This window comes from Hylobates moloch, unplaced genomic scaffold, assembly GCF_009828535.3.
Source record: "Hylobates moloch isolate HMO894 unplaced genomic scaffold, HMol_V3 SCAFFOLD_4, whole genome shotgun sequence".
Classification (NCBI taxonomy): Eukaryota; Metazoa; Chordata; class Mammalia; order Primates; family Hylobatidae; genus Hylobates; species Hylobates moloch.
Window position 1 is genome coordinate 37,950,936 of NW_026652279.1, and position 19,093 is coordinate 37,970,028.

General features: G+C 44.5%; 1 protein-coding gene across 1 annotated transcript in view; it reads left to right on the forward strand.

The window, feature by feature from the left end:
• The window catches only part of MYLK (myosin light chain kinase), a 226,436-nt gene that overhangs the window by 68,750 nt on the left and 138,593 nt on the right, over positions 1-19,093 (forward strand). Inside the window, exon 3 of the mRNA XM_032149992.2 lies at positions 11,360-11,567. Within this exon, the coding sequence (XP_032005883.1) occupies positions 11,360-11,567 (208 nt within the window). The remainder of the gene's footprint in view (positions 1-11,359; positions 11,568-19,093) is intronic.

The window sequence follows — 19,093 nt, forward strand, 5'->3', positions numbered from 1 at the left end:
TACTTTTGGAAATGCCAGATCTAAAAATTTTAACTTTCCATGCATTCATTCTTAGGAAACTACTGGAATGGTATTCTATCAAAATGGCAGCATAGAACGAGAAATTTCCAAGAGGTTGGTGAAGGAATATCCCAGGACCACTATGCATCAAGCCCAGAAAACATCCAGTTTAGATTAGAGGAGGATGACAAAATGTTCCAGGAGGGATATCTCTAAAGGAGAAAAAAATAACAGCAACTGATGAATTATCTGATGCATTTGACCATTACTGAGAAGAATTTATGGTTCTCTTAAGAAGTTGGGGTCCTTAAAAAACTAAGGAAATCAAAGTAAAGCAGTTATTAACTCCAGGAAAAATAAAAAGCTCAAGATATTTATTGTAATATACTATGTGGCACGGCAGTGAGCAAAGTTAGAATGTAGTGAAGACCACAATTTTTTTCATGTCAATGTGTAATGTCATTTTGCAGGGGTAAGGGATGGATTTATGTGGGGGCAGATTTGAGAGCTAAAAGTTCACATTCCATACAGAGAACTTAAGAGATTGTCTTAGTCCATTTAAAGTTTGTGCTGCTATAACAAAATACCACAGACCGAGTAATTTATAAACAATAGGAATTCATTTCTCACAGCCCTAGAGGCTGAGAAGTCTAAGATCAATGCACCACTTGGTGAGGGCCAGTCTTTCTGTTTCCAAGAGAGCACCTTGTTGCTGCATCCTCCAAAGGGGATGAATGCTATGTCATCTCATGGTGGAAGGCAGAAGGGCAAAAAGAGGCAAACTACTTCCATCAAGCCCTTTTCTTTTTTTCTTTTTATTTTTTTCTTGAGACGGAGTCTCGCTCTGTCGCCCAGGCGGGAGTGCAGTGGCGCAATCTCGGCTCACTGCAAGCTCCGCCTCCCGGGTTCACGCCATTCTCCTGCCTCAGCCTCTCTGAGTAGCTGGGACTACAGGCGCCCGCCACCACGACCGGCTAATTTTTTGTATTTTTAGTAGAGACAGGGTTTCACCGTGGCCTCAATCTCCTGACCTCGTGATCCGCCCGCCTTGGCCTCCCAAAATGCTGGGATTACAAGCGTGAGCCACCGCGCCCGGCCCATCAAGCCCTTTTCTAAGGGCACTTAACACCTTCATGAAGGCTCTGCTCTTGTGAGCCACACCTCCTAATACTGTGGCATTGATGATTAAGTTTCAACATGAACTCTAGAGGGGCCAAAAACACTCAAATTATAGCAGAGATAATGCATAAAATTAAAAAGAATGAAGTAAGCCAGATGTGGTGGCTCACACCTGTAATCCCAGCAACTTTGGGAGGTCAAGGTGGGTGGATCGCTTGAGCCCAGGAGTTAGAGACCAGCCTGGGCAACATGGTGAAACCCCATCTTTACCAAAAATATGAAAAATTAGCCAGGCATGGTGGCACGTGCCTGTGATCCCAACTACTTGGGAGGCTCTGGCGGGAGGATCGCTTGAGCATGGGAGGTAGAGGTTACAGTGAGCCAAGATCTGCCACTGCACTCCAGCCTAGGTGACAAAGTGAGACCCCATCTCAAAAAAAGAAAAAAAAAAAAGAATAGTAGTTGTGTAAGACTATTGTTTAGGAATAATGGAAGGAGTATGAGAAGAAATGACTAAAAGCATTGAAGGTGATTGCCCTCAAGGAAGTGGAAATGGGAGTAGGAGGGCGGCCTGCTTTCTTATGACATAGTACCAATTCACATTTTAACCATGTGTGGGTGTTTTGGTGAGAATAAAAATATATATATTTTTTGAGGTGGAGTTTCGCTCTTGTTGCCCACACTGGAGTGCAATGGCATGATCTTGGCTCACTGCAGCCTCCATCTCCCAGGTTCAAGTGATTCTCCTGCCTCAGCCTCCCGAGTAGCTGGGATTACAGGTGCCCGCCACCATGCCCAGCTGATTTTTTGTATTTTTAGTAGAGATGAGGTTTCACTATGTTGGCCAGGCTAGTCTCAAATTCCTGACCCCCGGCGATCCACCTGCCTCGGCCTCCCAAAGTGCTGGGATTATAGGTGTGAGCCACCGTGTCTGGCCGAGAATAAAAATATTTTAATAAAGATCTGGATTTCTTTAGGCTAATGGCCAGTCAGACACTGACATTGCATGAGGAACAACTTTTGATTCCTTCTCTGACATGATTCTCTATGCAAATCATGATGGCTTTGGGCAGCTTGGGGCATGGGGCAGACATTCAAGCATAAAGGGACATTTTCATGAGGCTGCTATCTTCCACTTGTGCCAGGTGTTTTCCAACACAGTCACAGAGATGCTCTCCTGGCCATATGGATACAGGTGGCATAAAAGGTCCTGCTTTCATAGCCCCACCTGCTCCACTCCGTCCCTCAGAGCTGCTACCTGGGAGAGTGAGCAGAATGCATGCTTTGTGTGGTGGATTCTGACCCAACATGGAGCAGGTGTTGGGTCACACAGACAGGCTGCAGAGAACAGAAAGTCTGAAACAAAGCCAAGGAAGCCAAGTCATGATGTCCTCAGGATGTTGAGACCCTCAGGTCACTTTTGCCCACCCCTGCTTTTAAACAGAAATTGTCAGAGAATAAGACAGAACAATCTGTGGCCAGTGTCTGAGTCTTGGGCAGTGGGCTCTGCTGATGGAGGGGTTGTAGTCTCTGTGTTGTTTGGGGAGCAGACCTCCACTCCATCCCTACTGCCAATGAAGTATGTCTCTCCCTCTCTCCAGGTCCAATCGTGACTGGCTAAAAACTCCAGATTTATTATCCAGATTTATTTCCTGACACTCATCCATCCCTCTTGAAATTCCAGGGCTGCATTAGTCAGTGAGGCAGAAATCCAGGGGATGGTCTCTGTCTCCAAGGCTCAAATGGTATTTTGGGAGTGGAATAGTGGCACAGTAAAACTGCAGACTGGATATTTGTTTTAAAATGTGTTTTTTAATAATACATAAAAACAAGGATCACTTTTCAAATTGGGTTTTGGTCTTTAAATAAAAATAATAAGCCAATTCAACCAGAGCAGAATGTTCTCAGTTAAAGCATTGGATTTTTACCTAGTTAAGAGTGTGATGCCTTGAAGTTGTCTGCAAGAATGAAAGCTGTGTAAGATGAGGCTTACCAAGCCCAGAAGTTTATATGTTCTGATATTTCTTAGGGCAGAAGTAGTTTCATGCCATTAACAAAGCTGGGAGTGAAATGGAGTTTAGGGTACCCCATTATAAAAAAAAATTGTTGACTTTGAAGAAGAGAGGAAGAGTCTAACCTTTAGAATCTATTAATGTAGTATTGTACATGTGCTATCTCATTTAATTATAAACTTCTCAGCCAGGCGTGGTGGCTCACACCTGTAATCCCAGCACTTTGGGAGGCAAGACCAGCCTGACCAACATGGAGAAACCCTGCCTCAACTAAAAATACAAAATTAGCCAGGCATGGTGGTGCATGCCTGTAATCCCAGCTACTCAGGAGGCTGAGGCAGGAGAGTCACTTGAACTCGGGAGGCAGAGGTTGTGGTGTGCCGAGATCACGCCATTGCATTCCAGCCTGGACAACAAGAGCAAAACTCTGTCTCATAAATAACATACATACATACATACTTCTCCATGGAAGTAGATTCTGGTATCATCCCCATTTTGCAGTTATGTAAACTCAGAGCCAAATAAGTAACTTGCTCAATGTCAGGCAGCTGATGATTGATGCAACCCACATCCACACATAGATCTGTCTGACTCCAAAGGCCATATACCTTCCTGAAGTAAGTAGGTGGGACTTTTATTTGCAGGTGACGAAACTCCAGCTAGGTTAAGCAAAAGAAATGTATTGTCTTATATACCTGAGTGGATCCAGAGTCTACCACAACTCTATCAACTCTGTCTCCATTTCTTCTCTTCACTGTATATATCAGCTCTTATTATCCAGATGGCTTCCTCCTTTTGGGAGGAGGCAACAAAATGGATAATGGGGGTTGGGAGAGAATGGCTGCAGAGAGCCTAAGTCTTACATCTTCCCAGTTTTGGGTCTCTGTGAAAAGAGACAACTTTGGTCTCTCAATATTCAAAGATAAAGTTGCAGGGAAGATCTCTCATTGGCTGGCTTGGAACATATGCCCATTGTTTGAGACCAAGTGCTTTGTCCAGGAGGCATTTTACCAATTGGCGTCTCCACCAGGTCTCACACATAATGGGTGGAAAGGGAGGGGGCACTTCCTCCAAAGGAGAGGAATGCTGCTTACACTGGCAGGCAGGAGAGCCTAGCAAATCAGAACCACGCCAAACCACAGCATTAATTTGTTAAACCTCTGTAATGCCACATGCCTCTCATTAATACTTAATATGTCTGAGAGTGCGTCTCTATTTGGTAGCAAAAACTGGAGAGCTGCCACAGAAGAGTGATCTCCTGGGCTTTCTCCTCCAGCTGAAGACACAGTATCCGTGGAGACCCATGGTGAGAGAGAGTACAGCCAGAACCCCAAAGTTTTGTGTAGAGGTTCCGGAAAGGCTGGAGCCCCACAACTGTCCCAGAAAGGCTGGGAGTTAAACCAGAAGGACATCTGTTTTGCTATGAAAATAATGCATTTGGGGGAACCAGGAAACTATCAACGTGAGAGGTTGCCCATCACACTTAAAATTCTATGTCTTTGGCCGGGCACAGTGGCTCATGCCTATGATCCTAGAACTTTGGTTAGCCAAGGCAGGCAGATCTTTTGAGACCAGAAGTTCAAGACCAGCCTGGGCAACATGGAAAAACCCCATTTCTACAAAAGTACAAAAAATTAGCTGGGCATAGTGGCATATGCCTGTAGTCCTAGCTACTTGGGAGGTTGAGGTAGGAGAATCACCTGAGCCCAGGAGTCCGAGGCTGCAATGAGCTGATTGTGCCACTGCACTCTAGCCTGAGCAACAGAGTGAGAACCTGTCTCAGAAAAAAAAAAAAAAAGAAAAAAAAATCTGTGTCTTTGTTTGGCTGCTCCAAAGGGTTTTAGATGCTTATATCATTAAAAGGGAATCAAAAAGTTGCATGTGTTGATAAGGTTGGTCTAGATAAAAGGAAATAGATCTTTTTGATTAAGCGGTCCAGAAGGGCTTGAATTATAACCCCCAGCTACAGAGCTATAACTTGCCTTGTGTTTTCAGTGACAGAAACAAGTCCTCAGCCTTGCAGATGTCGAGGTGCAGGGATTCCTATGTCTCGGGTCATAGGATAAGAAAGCATGACATAGGAAGTGAGAGCGGCTGATCACAGAGAAAGAGACTTTGAGCATCTGTCCCTGGAGACCCACATGGCGTTTGCTGAGCCATTCAGAGGAATAATTCTCTGCATTCTGGTTTTATTTCCACGGAAGCACTTTTGTCCTCATTGGTTTACAAGTTGGACATGGGGGTGGGGAGCATCCAGCAGTTTAAGCCTCTCACTAATTGCTGTTTTTAGTTGGTATGATCTCTTCCTGATGGGTTCTGTGGGTTCAGTTAAGGCTTTTGACTGTTGGCAATGGGATTATTCAAAGCCTTAATTAAGTGCCTGCCTGCTTATGGGGCTGAGTGCCAGTTGCTGACACAGACGCAGGCTCCGAAGCTTGGTCATGCCATGCCCCTGGCTCACCCTTCACTCTTCACCCTCATAACATACTCATGAGGTAAGTTTTATAGACATTTTCTGTGGTCTGATTTGTTTGGGGTGTTAATGTTTTCCTTCTTTTTTTTGTGCAACCACATCCATTTATTATCTGAGTGAGTTTATACTTGGAGATGGGGCAGAAGAAGATTGATTCTTCTTCAACTAATCCCTCAGCACCATTGGTTTTATTTCCTACTATTTTTCAGTCTTTAATCACCAGTCCTCTTCTAGTCTTTTATCACAGGAGAAACAACACTTGTAACTTGGTAGGAAGTTCAGAGTAATGTGTCACAGGCAGGCAGGCAGGCAGGCAGGCAACAATCATGAATACATAGACAGTGTTGCAGAATGAGGCTTTGTCAGCTTAGGGGAGAAGTCCATCTAGAAGAATTCCTTAATGTCCCCTCCTCCAGGCCCAGCCTTTCCCAGCATCCATTCAGTTACTTAACAATCAAGCAAATACTCATTGACAACCCCTTGGGTCTGTTGTTCCCAGCCCTAAAGATTCTTCAGCTCACTGCTCATATCTTCTTTGTGCATCTTCCCAATCCCCAGTGCCCTGCTGGGCAGTCTGTTTTCTCACTGGCCTCAGCTCAATCCTGCTTTCTCTCCTTCCTGGTCTTCCTCCATCCCTGACGTGGGCAGAGCCTCAGTTCCTTCTTCCTGCTCATGTGACCTATCTGCGGTTGGGCCACCACAGCTGTGCCCTGCAGCTGTGGGGGTTTGTAGTGTGTGCACTGCGCCAGGCCCTGCCAGACACAAAAGACATACGGCAGATCTGCAGAATCAGCACAATCACCCCCTTTCTGCTACTCACCAAGCTTGGAGAAGATGGATATGTTGCTTTGAGTCTTGGAGGAGCTATAGGGACAAAGAATTTGCCACTGCTCTGAGCGCAGGCTATGGTAGCCTGTCCTAAGCAACTGGGGATAAGTTGAACACCCTTGATATATGTTAGAGAAAAACCAAAACGCTTAGTGCTCTAACAGATGTTTTGCTTTTAGTCATTAAGTAAATCTCAAGGCAGCACCAGGTTCTGGAAACTGCCTCTCAAGTGAGACGGCAGGTAGAATGCAGTGGCCAAGCGGCTGCCTGCCTGCATCTCAGCTTTCTCCTCAACCTTCAGCAAGTACAGAATGAGCCCTCATTCCTTTTAAAGGCCTTTTGAGGCCATAAAGGTTTTTGAGGACATTTTATGAAACTGGAGCACAGTTTTACTGTTTAAAATTATTATAGGGGTTATGGTGACTATATCTTTATTTTTATGACAAGTTGTTGGTTATACCCTTGATTTATTTGATACCTGGCTTTTATTTGAGAATACAACCTCCAGTTAAATGTGGTTACTGTGTCAAGAATGCGATTCTCTTCTTAGAGTGACCCTCTTTGGGGCCATTTCCAAAACTCATTGTGGTGAAAACTCAGGGCTGTCTATTCATGTTTGTGAGCATTTCTTCTTGTGGTTACTTGGTTTTCTCATATGGAGGATTAGAGGGTACTAAGGTTGTGGGTTGGACCCAGAGGAGAATGCAGGGGAAAGGAAAGAATCTTCCCTAAGAAGCTAAGTGGGTCACCATTTAAAACCATAATACTTCAGAGATGGGAGGAAACTTAGATACCAAAAGCAATTTCCTCCTTAATACAAGGGAGGAATTACAACCCAAGGAAGCTAGAACACCAAGCCAGGCACAGAGGGTGCAGGCCCTGGCTTGCATACTAGCCTCTCTGTACCACACTGACTCCTAGGGGTGTCTTAGGTACACACCTGGCAGGCACCAATCCTGTCTCATTATGAAAACAAGGGAATAGCCCAAGACTTGCTTATGGTGTGATTATAACCTTGGTGAACCATTTGACACTCTCCAAAAGTAGGGAGCAGATATTCCTTTAACCTATAAGGGATTTAGGGTCCTTGGAGATAGACGTTTATTAATACTTTTGGTTCTACAGAACTTACCTCACCAAAAACATGGATTTACGATAAGGCATGGAGACAACCACTCAACCTGGAAACCAAAATTATGGTCTCCAATCTGCCATTTAAGCTGCCATGTGAGATCATGGCAAACCATCTACTTCTCCAGGCCTCTTTTCTAGGCTACATGGGCCCAGTAATACGACTGGCTTTGCGAGCTGTTGTGGATATTGTTGGTGCCCCACCTGTATACCTTCATTAGGCCCATTCCCAGCTGCTGTGAGTGTTGGCAAGGACTTGCAGGCAGGGGTCTCTGAAGCCCTATCTGAGGTTCTGCTTCTGGGTATCCAAACCAAAGACATCTCCCTCATAGCTGCAAGAGTCAAGTAAGAGTCTATACATGGCGGCCCTCTGAAAACCATGGGATCAAAGAGTTTTTACTGTGCTCTTGATGAAGATCCTGACTGTAAAAATCCCAGGCTTATTCCTTCACCACCCAGAGGTCCAGGGTAGTGGCAGACAGTAAAAACGGATTGATTTTCCATATTGGGAGGGCAAGTATTAAAGTTGCAAATCATTCAGACCTTGGAACTGAACAAGGTCACAAAAATTCCTGCCTTTGCTTCAGGTCCAATGTGCCATAGAAGTATCATAGTGAACTGCAACTTTCTTAAGTGATGCCAGTTTCAGCATATTTTCAAATTCCTAAATATTTATTTTAAGAGGGCATTTCAGAGGTAAGCTTGGCATATGTGTAGAAAGTGAGAGGAAAAGAGAAAGAGACAGAAGGATCGTCCCTGAGGTCTGGAACGTTTGCAATGTCCCCAGTTAATCATTGATGCCCCAGAGCCCAGTGAGCCACCGGAGCTGGCCCTGCTGCAGGGGGCCAGTGGGCTTGCTAATGGAATGCCAGGACGCCTTTGGCACAGTTAATGATTTACCTCCTCCTTGTTGCAATGCTTGGCACTCCCTTTCTCTGAAGCTGATAGGAGGCTGCGTGATCATCTTCTGACAGGTAGACCAGCCCTGCCTAATGGAGTGCAGGAGAAGACAATGATGGTTTGCAGATTCACTGTATGAGCAGAGTCTTGAGGGGCTTCCTTCTGTAGGAAAGGGTTTCACATGAGAAGAATGCTTTAACAGTGTAATTGTTGTCTGATGTTCCCATGCATGAACCTTTCTGCCTTTAGGGCCACAAGATGACATGATTTTATGAGTGCATGACCTCTGTCACTTTTAAACATGCGTAACATTTATTTGCATAGCTCTTTTATTTCCACTACTAGATTTAAATTCCTTGAGGCCCTCAACAAATTAATGAGTGTGCTATATACATTCATTATATAGCACACTAATATAAAAGAAATGCATTTTTTAAGTTAAATTCTTTTTTCTGTTTTGCAAAGGCCAGGTGTACTATTGCAGAACTCTCAGAAACTAATAGTTAACTAAAAAGAAAGGAGGAGACTCACAATCCTAACTAACCACCCAGAGACAACAGCTGTTAACACACCATTTTATATTACAGTGGCTGTGAGACCCTGTGTATCCTGATGGATGCGGTCCCCTTCAACACTGTTAGCCTAAGGTCTGGAACACTTGTTTTGGTGAGGCTACAGTGGCTTCAGGCATTGTTCACATGGCTTTCGGGGAATCCACTCCAGAGTCTCAGCATTTCCTCCAAGTACTCAATCTCTGTCATGAGTATAGTTTAGATTTTAATAGGAAAGGGATATATTTTTGTTTCTAGACATTGTAAATAAGATGGACCATATCGATTTGGAGTTTTGTTGTTGTTTCTTTTTCACTGAAGCTTGACCACAGATTAGTGGGGACAGAAAGGCAGTCTTGTGAGATTCACAAACTGGCACTGAGGGGTGACTATATGGAATAATCAAAGAGGGATTGTTCACTTTGGGAGTTTTCCCTGTTATTCAAGGCTTCCTTCCTTAGGAAGAAATCTGCATCCTGGTTACTGAGACTCTGGTCTAAGGGTGGGCTAGGGGCTGAACACCTCGGAAGGAAACTGAGCACAGTCCAAAGACAACAACCGGCGCTTTTTAGCATAGCTCTTTCCTCTCTTAGTATGCTTAGGGAAGAGACTGTATTTGGATGCCCAGGCCTGTGTGCACATGTGCCAATATAGCATCACTCTGTGACCTTGCAGAGGAGGGAAGAGACTGCATGTGGATGCCCAGGCCTGTGTGCACATGTGCCAATATAGCATCACTCTGTGACCTTGCAGAGGAGGGAAGAGACTGCATGTGGATGCCCAGGCCTGTGTGCACATGCGCCAACATAACATCACTCTGTGACCTTGCAGAGGAGGGAAGAGACTGCATGTGGATGTCCAGGCCTGTGTGCACATGTGCCAACATAGCATCACTCTGTGACCTTGCAGGGGGTGTGAGGAGGATTATTGCTACAGATCAGTGAAGGCTTTCTTTGTAAATGCAATTTGGGAGTCATTCACTGAATTTTGGTTTTGCTTCATCCATATCCATTCTCTCTTTTCTTGAAGTGGATACATGGATAAAACTATTGCTACCACTGTTTTGTAATGCAAACAACTTTGTTCTCAGGAAACTCCTATGATGCCTTCTATTTTCCAGTGCTAAAATCCCCAATTCTGGGTCCTTGGCTGCACATTATGAGCCATTCTGAACCCTACCCCTCCAAAGATGAGTTAATTCTGAAGAGCCTACTGAGTTTCAAGTGTTTGAAGGCCCTTGGGGGACTTCCTTTCTCTAAAACTCAAAGTGAATTCTTTTCTTTGAATTTATCTCTGCATTTTCCCCTTTTTTGAGAGATGTCTTCTCTCTGATTGGGTTGCTATGAAACTCAGATGATTGCACCACTGCACTCCAGCCTGGGCAACAGAGCAAGACTCCATCTCAAAAAAAAAAAAAGGAAACTCAGATGAGCCAAGTACTTAGAGAAGTGCTGAACACTTAGCACTCAGCAAATGTCAGCTGCTAACTACAGTTAGAGAAAGGCGAGTGGTCTAGAGCAGCACTACCCCATAGGACTGTCACAAGGCCTGGGTGTAGTTATAACTTTTCTAGTAGCCACATTAAAAAGTAGAAACAACTGAAATTAATCTGAATACATTTAATTCAACATATCAAAAATACTACTTTTCAACATCTAATCCATATTTTTAATTATTGAGATGTTTTGCCCTTTTTTGTATTGTCTTCAAAACCCAGTGTGTAATGCACACTTACAGTGCAACTCAGTCTCACTGGCCACATTTCGAGTGCTCCATCGCTACCTGTGGCCAGTGGCTACCGTGCTGGGCAGTGCAGGTCCTGAACCTTGCTACTGCCCAGGGACCAGCAGCATCAGTAGCATCTGTGAGCTTGTCCCAGCTGCAGAATCTCAGGCCCCAGCCCGGACCTGTAGAAGCAGAATATGCATTTTAACAGGATCACCAAGGATTTATTAGCATGTTAGAGTGAGAAGCACTGGTCTAGAATCCCCATACTCAGTCCTGGCCCCCTGGGATTCTAATCTAATTGGTCTAAGGTGGGACCTGGGCACTAGTGTTTTTTTATAGCTCCCCTGGGTGATTCTAAAATGCAGCTGGGCTTGAGAGTCATTTGCGTAGTGGGCTCTGGAGCCAGGATGCTTGACTTTGCCACCTTCTACCTTTGAGACCTTGGGAAATTGCCAAAACTCTCTGTACCTTGATTTCCTTATCTGTAAAATGAGGATGAAATGGGGGTGTTATGAGGATTAAATGAGTTAACACATGTAAAGCACTCTGAACAATACCTGACACAGAGAGAGTACTCATGAAACACAGGCTCTTACCCTTTCTTCTTTTTCTTGAAGGTCCGGGGTTACCCAGAGCCCCAGGTGACATGGCACAGAAACGGGCAACCCATCACCAGCGGGGGCCGCTTCCTACTGGATTGCGGCATCCGGGGGACGTTCAGCCTTGTGATTCATGCTGTCCATGAGGAGGACAGGGGAAAGTATACCTGTGAAGCCACCAATGGCAGTGGTGCTCGCCAGGTGACAGTGGAGTTGACAGTAGAAGGTGAGTCCCAGGAGGCCCGAGTCCGGGAGGGAGCTGAGCTCTCAGTTTCCCCAAGGCCTGCAGCTCCTGCCTTAGCCCTCTCTTGAAGGATGGAGGAACTGACAAGAGAAAACACACCCCATCCCTGAACTCAGGACTTTCCAATCTAATGGGAGAGATGTGGTCCCTGCGAACAAGGGAGGCATCCAGGAGACAATGTTTGTCAAACTAGGTATCACCTGTCTCCTGCTTGAGCCCTCCCATGGCTTCCCCTCACACTGCAGCTGAAATCAGACTCCTTAGGATGGTCTTACAGAGCCCCACCCAATCTGGCCCCTCCCTAGCTCTCAGACCCATCTTCTACCACTCTGCACCCGTTCAGCCCACCGTGGTCACACCCGCCTCTGTCCCTTCTTTGAGCAAGGCTACAGGGCCTTCACCCTTGCTGTTCCTTCTGTAAAAGAAGAGCCCTTCCCTCAGCCTCTCGCCTGACGCGCCTTTCACATCCTTCAGGTCTGTGCTCAGATGTCTGCTCCTTAGAGGCCCTTTCCCAACCATCCCAGCCCTATAACTCTCCATCCTCTCACCCCACTCGAGGTTTTTCTTTTAGGACGTATTACCATCTCACATTGCAGTGTCTCCTCCATCCCCCACCACTAAATGGAAGATTTAGGAGGAAATGGACTTTCTCTGCTCATTGCCTTATCTCCAACATCTAGAAAGCTTTCTGGCACATGGTAGATACTGAAATATTTGAGGAATGAATGAACAATGTTTTTATCCTCATTAACATCATCTTTAGCGTCATTATGAAATAATACATGCTCATTATTAAAAATTATGTAACTCAGAAAAATATGTAGGAAGTAAACACATCAATGTGTTATAACATATTAGTTAAAAGTAATTGCTAAAACCGCATGACTTTTGCACCAACCTAATATTTTTGTCTTTTTCCCCACTCTGTACTTTAAAAAATTCTGTTAACTTTAAAACTTCTAGGAGAACCATTGGACCATAGGTAAAATATTTTTTGCCACTAGTGTGTCCTTCTGCCATGCTGAAGCCACTCCACTGGAAAGAGTATCTCTAGTTCAGGCCCCTGGCTGACACTTAAAGCCTTGATATCAGGAAGGACATGGGGTCTGTCGGCCCCTCAGAAGTAACACAAGGTTCCCTTGACCCTTCCCGGTCTTTCTAAGACTGGAAGTTTATAAACCAAGGCTCAGACTCATTTCTTCTCTTTCGGAAGACTGTCCTCCCAATCTGGTTTTCAGGGGACACTAGATGGAGAATTAAGGTAGTCAGGGAAGGTTCCAGAAGGGGGCGAGGTGCACCTGGGCTAATGGCCGCCCTTTGCCCTGTTTACCCTGTCTCCCCACACCACAGAAGGGCCAACAGGCTGTTTCACAGAGTGGAGCATGCATAGTTTGGATGCTTTCCTTAAATTCTTTAACTGAGTGACTCACTTACTCTAATGACCTTTGAGTGCCTGTGGCTGGGGCATTCCAGATGGAAAGTGGCCCCTGTTCAGAGCCTCAGGATGGACCTCAGCTCTGCCATCCTGGTGCTGTGCTTTCCCCTACATGAACCCCCTTTCAATGCCTGAACTTTGTGTTGATGCCTACAAATAAAAATTACCCTGTTCCCTCTTCTGAGTTCTGTTTAGAGCTGGGGAAATTGAAAAAGCACTGAGTTATGAGTTTGTGCCAATGAGATGTGTGACTCTAAACCTTTGCACCTGTCTTTCTGCAGGATAAAGGGTTTGACTTTGGTGGTCTCTACAACCTGGACTAGCCCTTGTTTTCTATGATCCACATTAAGGGAAGATTGGAGTCTGTTAGGAATACAGGGGAGGCATATAAAACCTAGATAATATGAAAACCTTTTCTTCAATCCCCACTGTTCAGGAAGTGAGATCTGATGTCATGACCAAGCAGGAAAATTTTTAGTAGCTCATGATACTCAGGGCAGGGGAAAGGAAATCAGGCTGAGGGCTGTAGAGGAAGGAGAGCCGGCTAAAGCTCTCAACCCCACCCCTCCCCTTTGGTTTTCATTTGGGGAGACTCAGGCCCTCAAATTAAAATTAAAATAAAGTTAATTAAAACAAAATTAAGACATAAAATGTAAGATACTTTCTGTCTTCTAACTCTAGGAGATAGAGAACAGCATAAAGGATGCAGCTCTTTAAATGTGTGCGAGTCCTATGCACATTCTGCTTCTGCAGCAAGACTGGTTTTAAGCTAATGTGTGATTTGGGGCCACCTCACAGACCTAGGCCTGAAAGAGTCCACTCTGGGCCCTTCTGCCATGGATAAGTTGTTGGCTGTGCCAGGCTAGCCCAACCCTTTACAAAGGAAACCTAGCAGCCCACCTGCTTTCCCTCCAGCTCTCTGTGCTATGCTTCTTACTTGGAGTGAACAGAGGTCCAGGAATTCAGAGTGTAATTCATATGTGGAGTTTTGTAATCCTTTAGTGATCAAGTTTAGGAGGCAGCGTTGTGCAATGGAAAGAAAGTCAAATGGTCTTGGATTGAATTTTAGCTCTACTAATTTCTAACTATGGAGAAATTAACCTTCCTAAGCCTTCCTTTTCTGTGCCTTGGAATTCATGGCTGCCCTACAATGTGGTATAAGGATAAGCACAGCTAGTAGGAAATAGCACCCAGAAAGTGGTAGCTTCATCATTGTTTGAACTGGCATTAGCATCCTTAGAGCTACTTAAAAAGGGAAATCTGCAAGAGAGAAAGATTCCTCATCTGACTTTTAATTTAGTGATCAGGCCCAAGAAACATTCAGGATCCCCCAAGGGAAGGAGTGCCTTAATGAGGGCCATGCAGTTATTCAGGGCCTTGCATGATGGAAATCAACCTTGGTCTGAGCCCCTGGAAGGCTCTCTGCAGACAGCTCTGACACTTGCCCACCTCCAGAGGGCAGGTCATGAGGCTTTGTGCAGAGCAAGGAAGAGACATGGTACCTGCCCTCTGAGAACTTCCTCTCCGGTGGAGGACCACAGACCTGTCCTGTAGAGATTTAATGTAAGCCATATATATAATCTTTTTTTTTTTTTTTTTTTTTTTTTGAGACAAGGTCTCGCTCTGTTGCTCAGACTAGAGTGCAGTGGTGTAATCTCAGCTCACTGCAGCCTCGACCTCCTGGGCTCAAGTGCTCCTCTTACCTCAGCCTCCCAAGTAGCTGGGACTACAGGCCTGCACCAACACACTGGGCTAATTTATGTATTTGTATGTATGTGTGTATGTATGTATGTATGTATTTATTTTCCCGAGACAGGGTCTTGCTGTGTTTCCCAGGCTGGAGTGCTATGACACGATCTTGGCTCACTGCAACCTCTGCCTCCTGGGTTCAAGCAATTCTCCTGCCTCAGCCTCCCAAGTAGCTGGGATTACAGGCATGTGCCATCACGCCCGGCTAATTTTTGTACTTGTAGTAGAGACAGGGCCTCACCATGTTGGCCAAGCTGGTCTTGAACTCCTGACCTTGTGATCCGCCTACCTCAGCCTCCCAAAGTGCTGGGGTTACAGGTGTGAGCCACTGCACCCGGCCTTATGTATTTATTTTTTTAAAGATGGGGTTTCACCATATTGCCCAGGCTTGTGTAATCTTAAGTTTACTGGTAGCCACATTTTAAGATATCATGTAAAATTCATTTTAATAAAATACTTTAACTTATTATGTCCAAAATATTACCATTTCAATGTATAATCAATATAAAAATTCTTAATGAGATATTTTACATTCTTCAACATCTGGGATGTATTTTACACTTACAGCACACCTCACTTCAGACCAGCTATAATGTCGAGTGCTCAATAGCCACAAGTGGCTAACAGCTACTCTTTTGAACAGTGCAGTTCTAGAAGCTGCCACCTGAATAGGAATAAACAAGGTTTACACAGAACAAAAGAGGAAAGCCACATGGATGAACAGGTATTGATATGGTTTGGATGTTTGATCCTTCCAAGTCTCATGTTGAAATGTGACTCCAAAGGTTGGAGGTAGGGCCTGGTGGGAGGTGATTAGATCATGGAGATGGATCCCTCATGAATGGCTTAATACCATCCCTTGGTGATAAGTGAGTTCTCCCTCAGTTAGTTCACGTGAGATCTGGTTGTTTAAAAGAGTCTGGGACCTCTCCCTTCTCTCTCTTCCTCCCTGTCTTGTCATCTGACATTTCTGCTCCTGCTTCACCTTCCTCCATGACTGTAAGCTTCCCGAGGCCCTCACCAAGAGCAGATGCTGGCGCCATGCTTCTTGTACAGCCTGCAGAACCACGAGCCAAATAAACCTTTTTTCTATGTAAATTACCCAGCCTCAGGTATTTCTTTATAACAATGCGAGAACAGACTAACAGGTGGTGAGTAGTCCTGGGTCATCACACATCCACACAGTAAGGCTCGGACATGAAGTGGAGTGAGTGCCCAAATGGTGGGTATGCCCAGCCCCAGTGGTTTCAGTCTGAGAAGGCCCTTGACACTGCAAGAACCAGAGAGTCATTTCAGGTAATAAAGGGTTAACTTTAAGGACATAAGCTCAGGAGCCCAGGGAAAGCCAAACTGGCAGCCCCCAGAGGAGATCCAGACCTCAGATGGATCACCCACCTTACAGGATTGGTTAGTGCAAATGCATGTGCACAGAAATCACCTGGCGAATCTGGTTGAAATGCAGATGCTGATTCCACAGGCCTGGGGCAGAGCCTGGGAGTCTGCATTTCCAGCCACCAGTTGATGCCATGCTGCTGGTCCACAGACCATTCTTGGAGTAGCAAGGAAGGATTTAATTACATATGTGATATATTCCACCTAGTACAGTGATTCTCAAACTTGAGCATGCATCAGAATCACCTGGAGGGCTGCTGAAAACACTGACTGGGCTGGAGCCATCTGCCTGGCTCTCCCCTCCCAGATGGTCCAAGCACACCTTCTCCCTACCCCCAGCCACCCCTCAGTGCCACAGCTCCTGCTATCTACACCCGCATGAAACCACTGTGATGCAGACCGAGGCTCTGACTATGTGAGAGAGAGAGGGCCAGCCAGTGGGTCGCCTAGACTGTGACAGCAGAAGGGAGAATAACCCCCTGTCATGAGATTTAAGGGAGAAGAGTAGCCTTGGTGACCACTAATGCAGCTCTGGTGGTGCCACTGACACCAAGATTCTTGGGCCACCTTGAAATCGCAGGAATGCTCCTGTGCCATCTTTTGTTGCCACTGCCCTGTTTCAGGGGCAGATCTCTCAGACTCTTTTTATCTTCATGTTGGGTTGGATTGATGACATTATACATTTTTAGGCCATGTCTATTTATGCTGGCTGAGTTTTAAATTACTGTGTTCCTCCTGGATGTTTGTCATGGTTCTTCTTTTGGTTCTTTTTGCTCTTATTTCTTTTGGACTGTCTTCCTTTATCTAACTTTTCTACCCATCTGAAGGACCTATAATTATATTTCCCATTTATCTTCTTTATAATTGCTTTTCAACCTCTAAAACTCCCTAATGACTCTTCATTTTCTAGGGGTTTATACCCTATTTTTTTAAAATCTAGGCAGAATCTTAAAATGCTCTGAGTTTTTATCCTTTTCTGTCTCATTAAAGTTAACCATACAAATGTGATAGAAAGGAAAATTACTCTTTTTGCCCCACCAGACTCTTTGCTGTAAAATAGTTGTGTGTTCAAGACTGCCTTTGCAGAAGCAGCCTTACTCATTTAGTATACAAAAGAGTTAGCTGGAAAGTTACTTGGTCTCATTCTGTTCTTGAAGGATGACTTCCAAATTTCCTTTAGCTGGAATCTCTTCCCTCACCCTCCACTTTGCCTTTGCCTCTTTTTCCCTCCAAAATACACATGGGTTGCCCTTGCTGGACCAACTTAGATTTTTGCCACTGATGCTGCCTCATTTTTTTTCCATCTCGTATTCCTCCACCTCCTTCTCCCATTTCCACCCCTGGCCTTTTGTGGATTTAGGCTTTTCCCAGTTGCTCATAGTTCGAGCCTCTTCTTCATTCCTCAGATTTTATTGAACTTTGTGCTGGGATATAAAGAACTCCTAGCCTCAAGCAATAAATAAAGCTCAAACTCCTAGCCTCAAGCAATCCTCCTGCCTCAGCCTCCTGAGAAGCTGTGGCTACAGGCACGTACCACCATGCCTGGCTTCACAGTTCTTTATACTTGAACTTATTTGTGTTTAAATTGTAAATAAAGCTGGGCATGCTGGCTCATGCCTGTAATCCCAGCACTTTGGGAGGCCAAAGTGGGCAGATCACTTGAGGTTAGGAGTTCAAGACCAGCCTGACCAACATGGAGAAACCCTACATCTACTAAAAATATTAAAATTAGCCATATGTGGTGGTGGGTGCCTATAATCCCAGCTACTCAGGAGGCTGAGGCAGGAGAATCACTTGAGCCCGGCATGGGGCGGCTGCAGTGAGCCAAGATTGTACCACTGTACTCTAGCCTGGGCGACAGAGTGAGACTCCATCTCAAAAATATGTAAAAAATAAAAATAAATAAATTGTAAATAAATATTTTAAATGTTTTTCTTCTCCACTAGAACTGTAAGCTCCATGAAGGCAAGACATGTCTCTTTCTATCAGTTACTGAATCCCCAGTGTAAGGAACCTAGCACAGGGCCTGAGCCATGATGGGTCTGGCCTGTAGAAAGAGCTCAGTAAATATTTGCTGACTGCCTCTGTAGCTGCCTTTGGTACTTTATCCCCTGTACTAAGAAAGGGATTCAGTTCCTAGTATGTATAAGCACTAGTCAGAGCTTCAAGAAGTAGACTAACATGTGTAACAAAATCCAGAATAATATCTGAGCCTTAAAAGAAAGGCAGAGTGCTTCAAAGAGAATTTCAGCAAAAATGTTATTCACATTGAGCAATTTCAGTGACCTTTAGTTTTGACTTTTTTCATTCCTTTTTTCTTCAATATCAAGTTTAATATTCAACCAGAAATTCTGGTTCTAGGCACTTCTCCAGAGGTTTTCTTAAACCACTGGCCCTAAATGGAGACAGTACCACCCTCTAGGGGGCCCTTTTGGTTTCCCAGTGATTGGGAGTGTTGCCAGATTTAGGGAGCAAGCACTAGGGGTACAGGATGGGCTTCACAGCAAGAATCTTTTCCCAGTTCCTCACAGTCCTACGAGAACAGACACCACAAATATATAAATCGGTGGTTCCTTAGTCTTCAATAATACAAAAAAAAAAAGTCTTCAAGACATTGTAAAACAAGCCCAGTAATTGAAGAAATGGTCATCGTTTAGAGGGAAGATTAAAAGGAATGAAGCTATAGCTCCAAAATTTTTGAAAAATTTACTCTGCACAAATTTTCTACTAAATGAAATATAACATTTCTATCTATATATATATAATTACCTCATATAATTGTATATATAGATAGTGCTGTTATTACACTATTGCCCTGAAAATGTGGATCAGAAGAGACTTAAAACTCTTAATATTAGAAGCAAATAGTATTAGGTTAATGGAGATGCATAAAATGTAGGCATCTTATTGAATTTTATTGCCATCTCACATT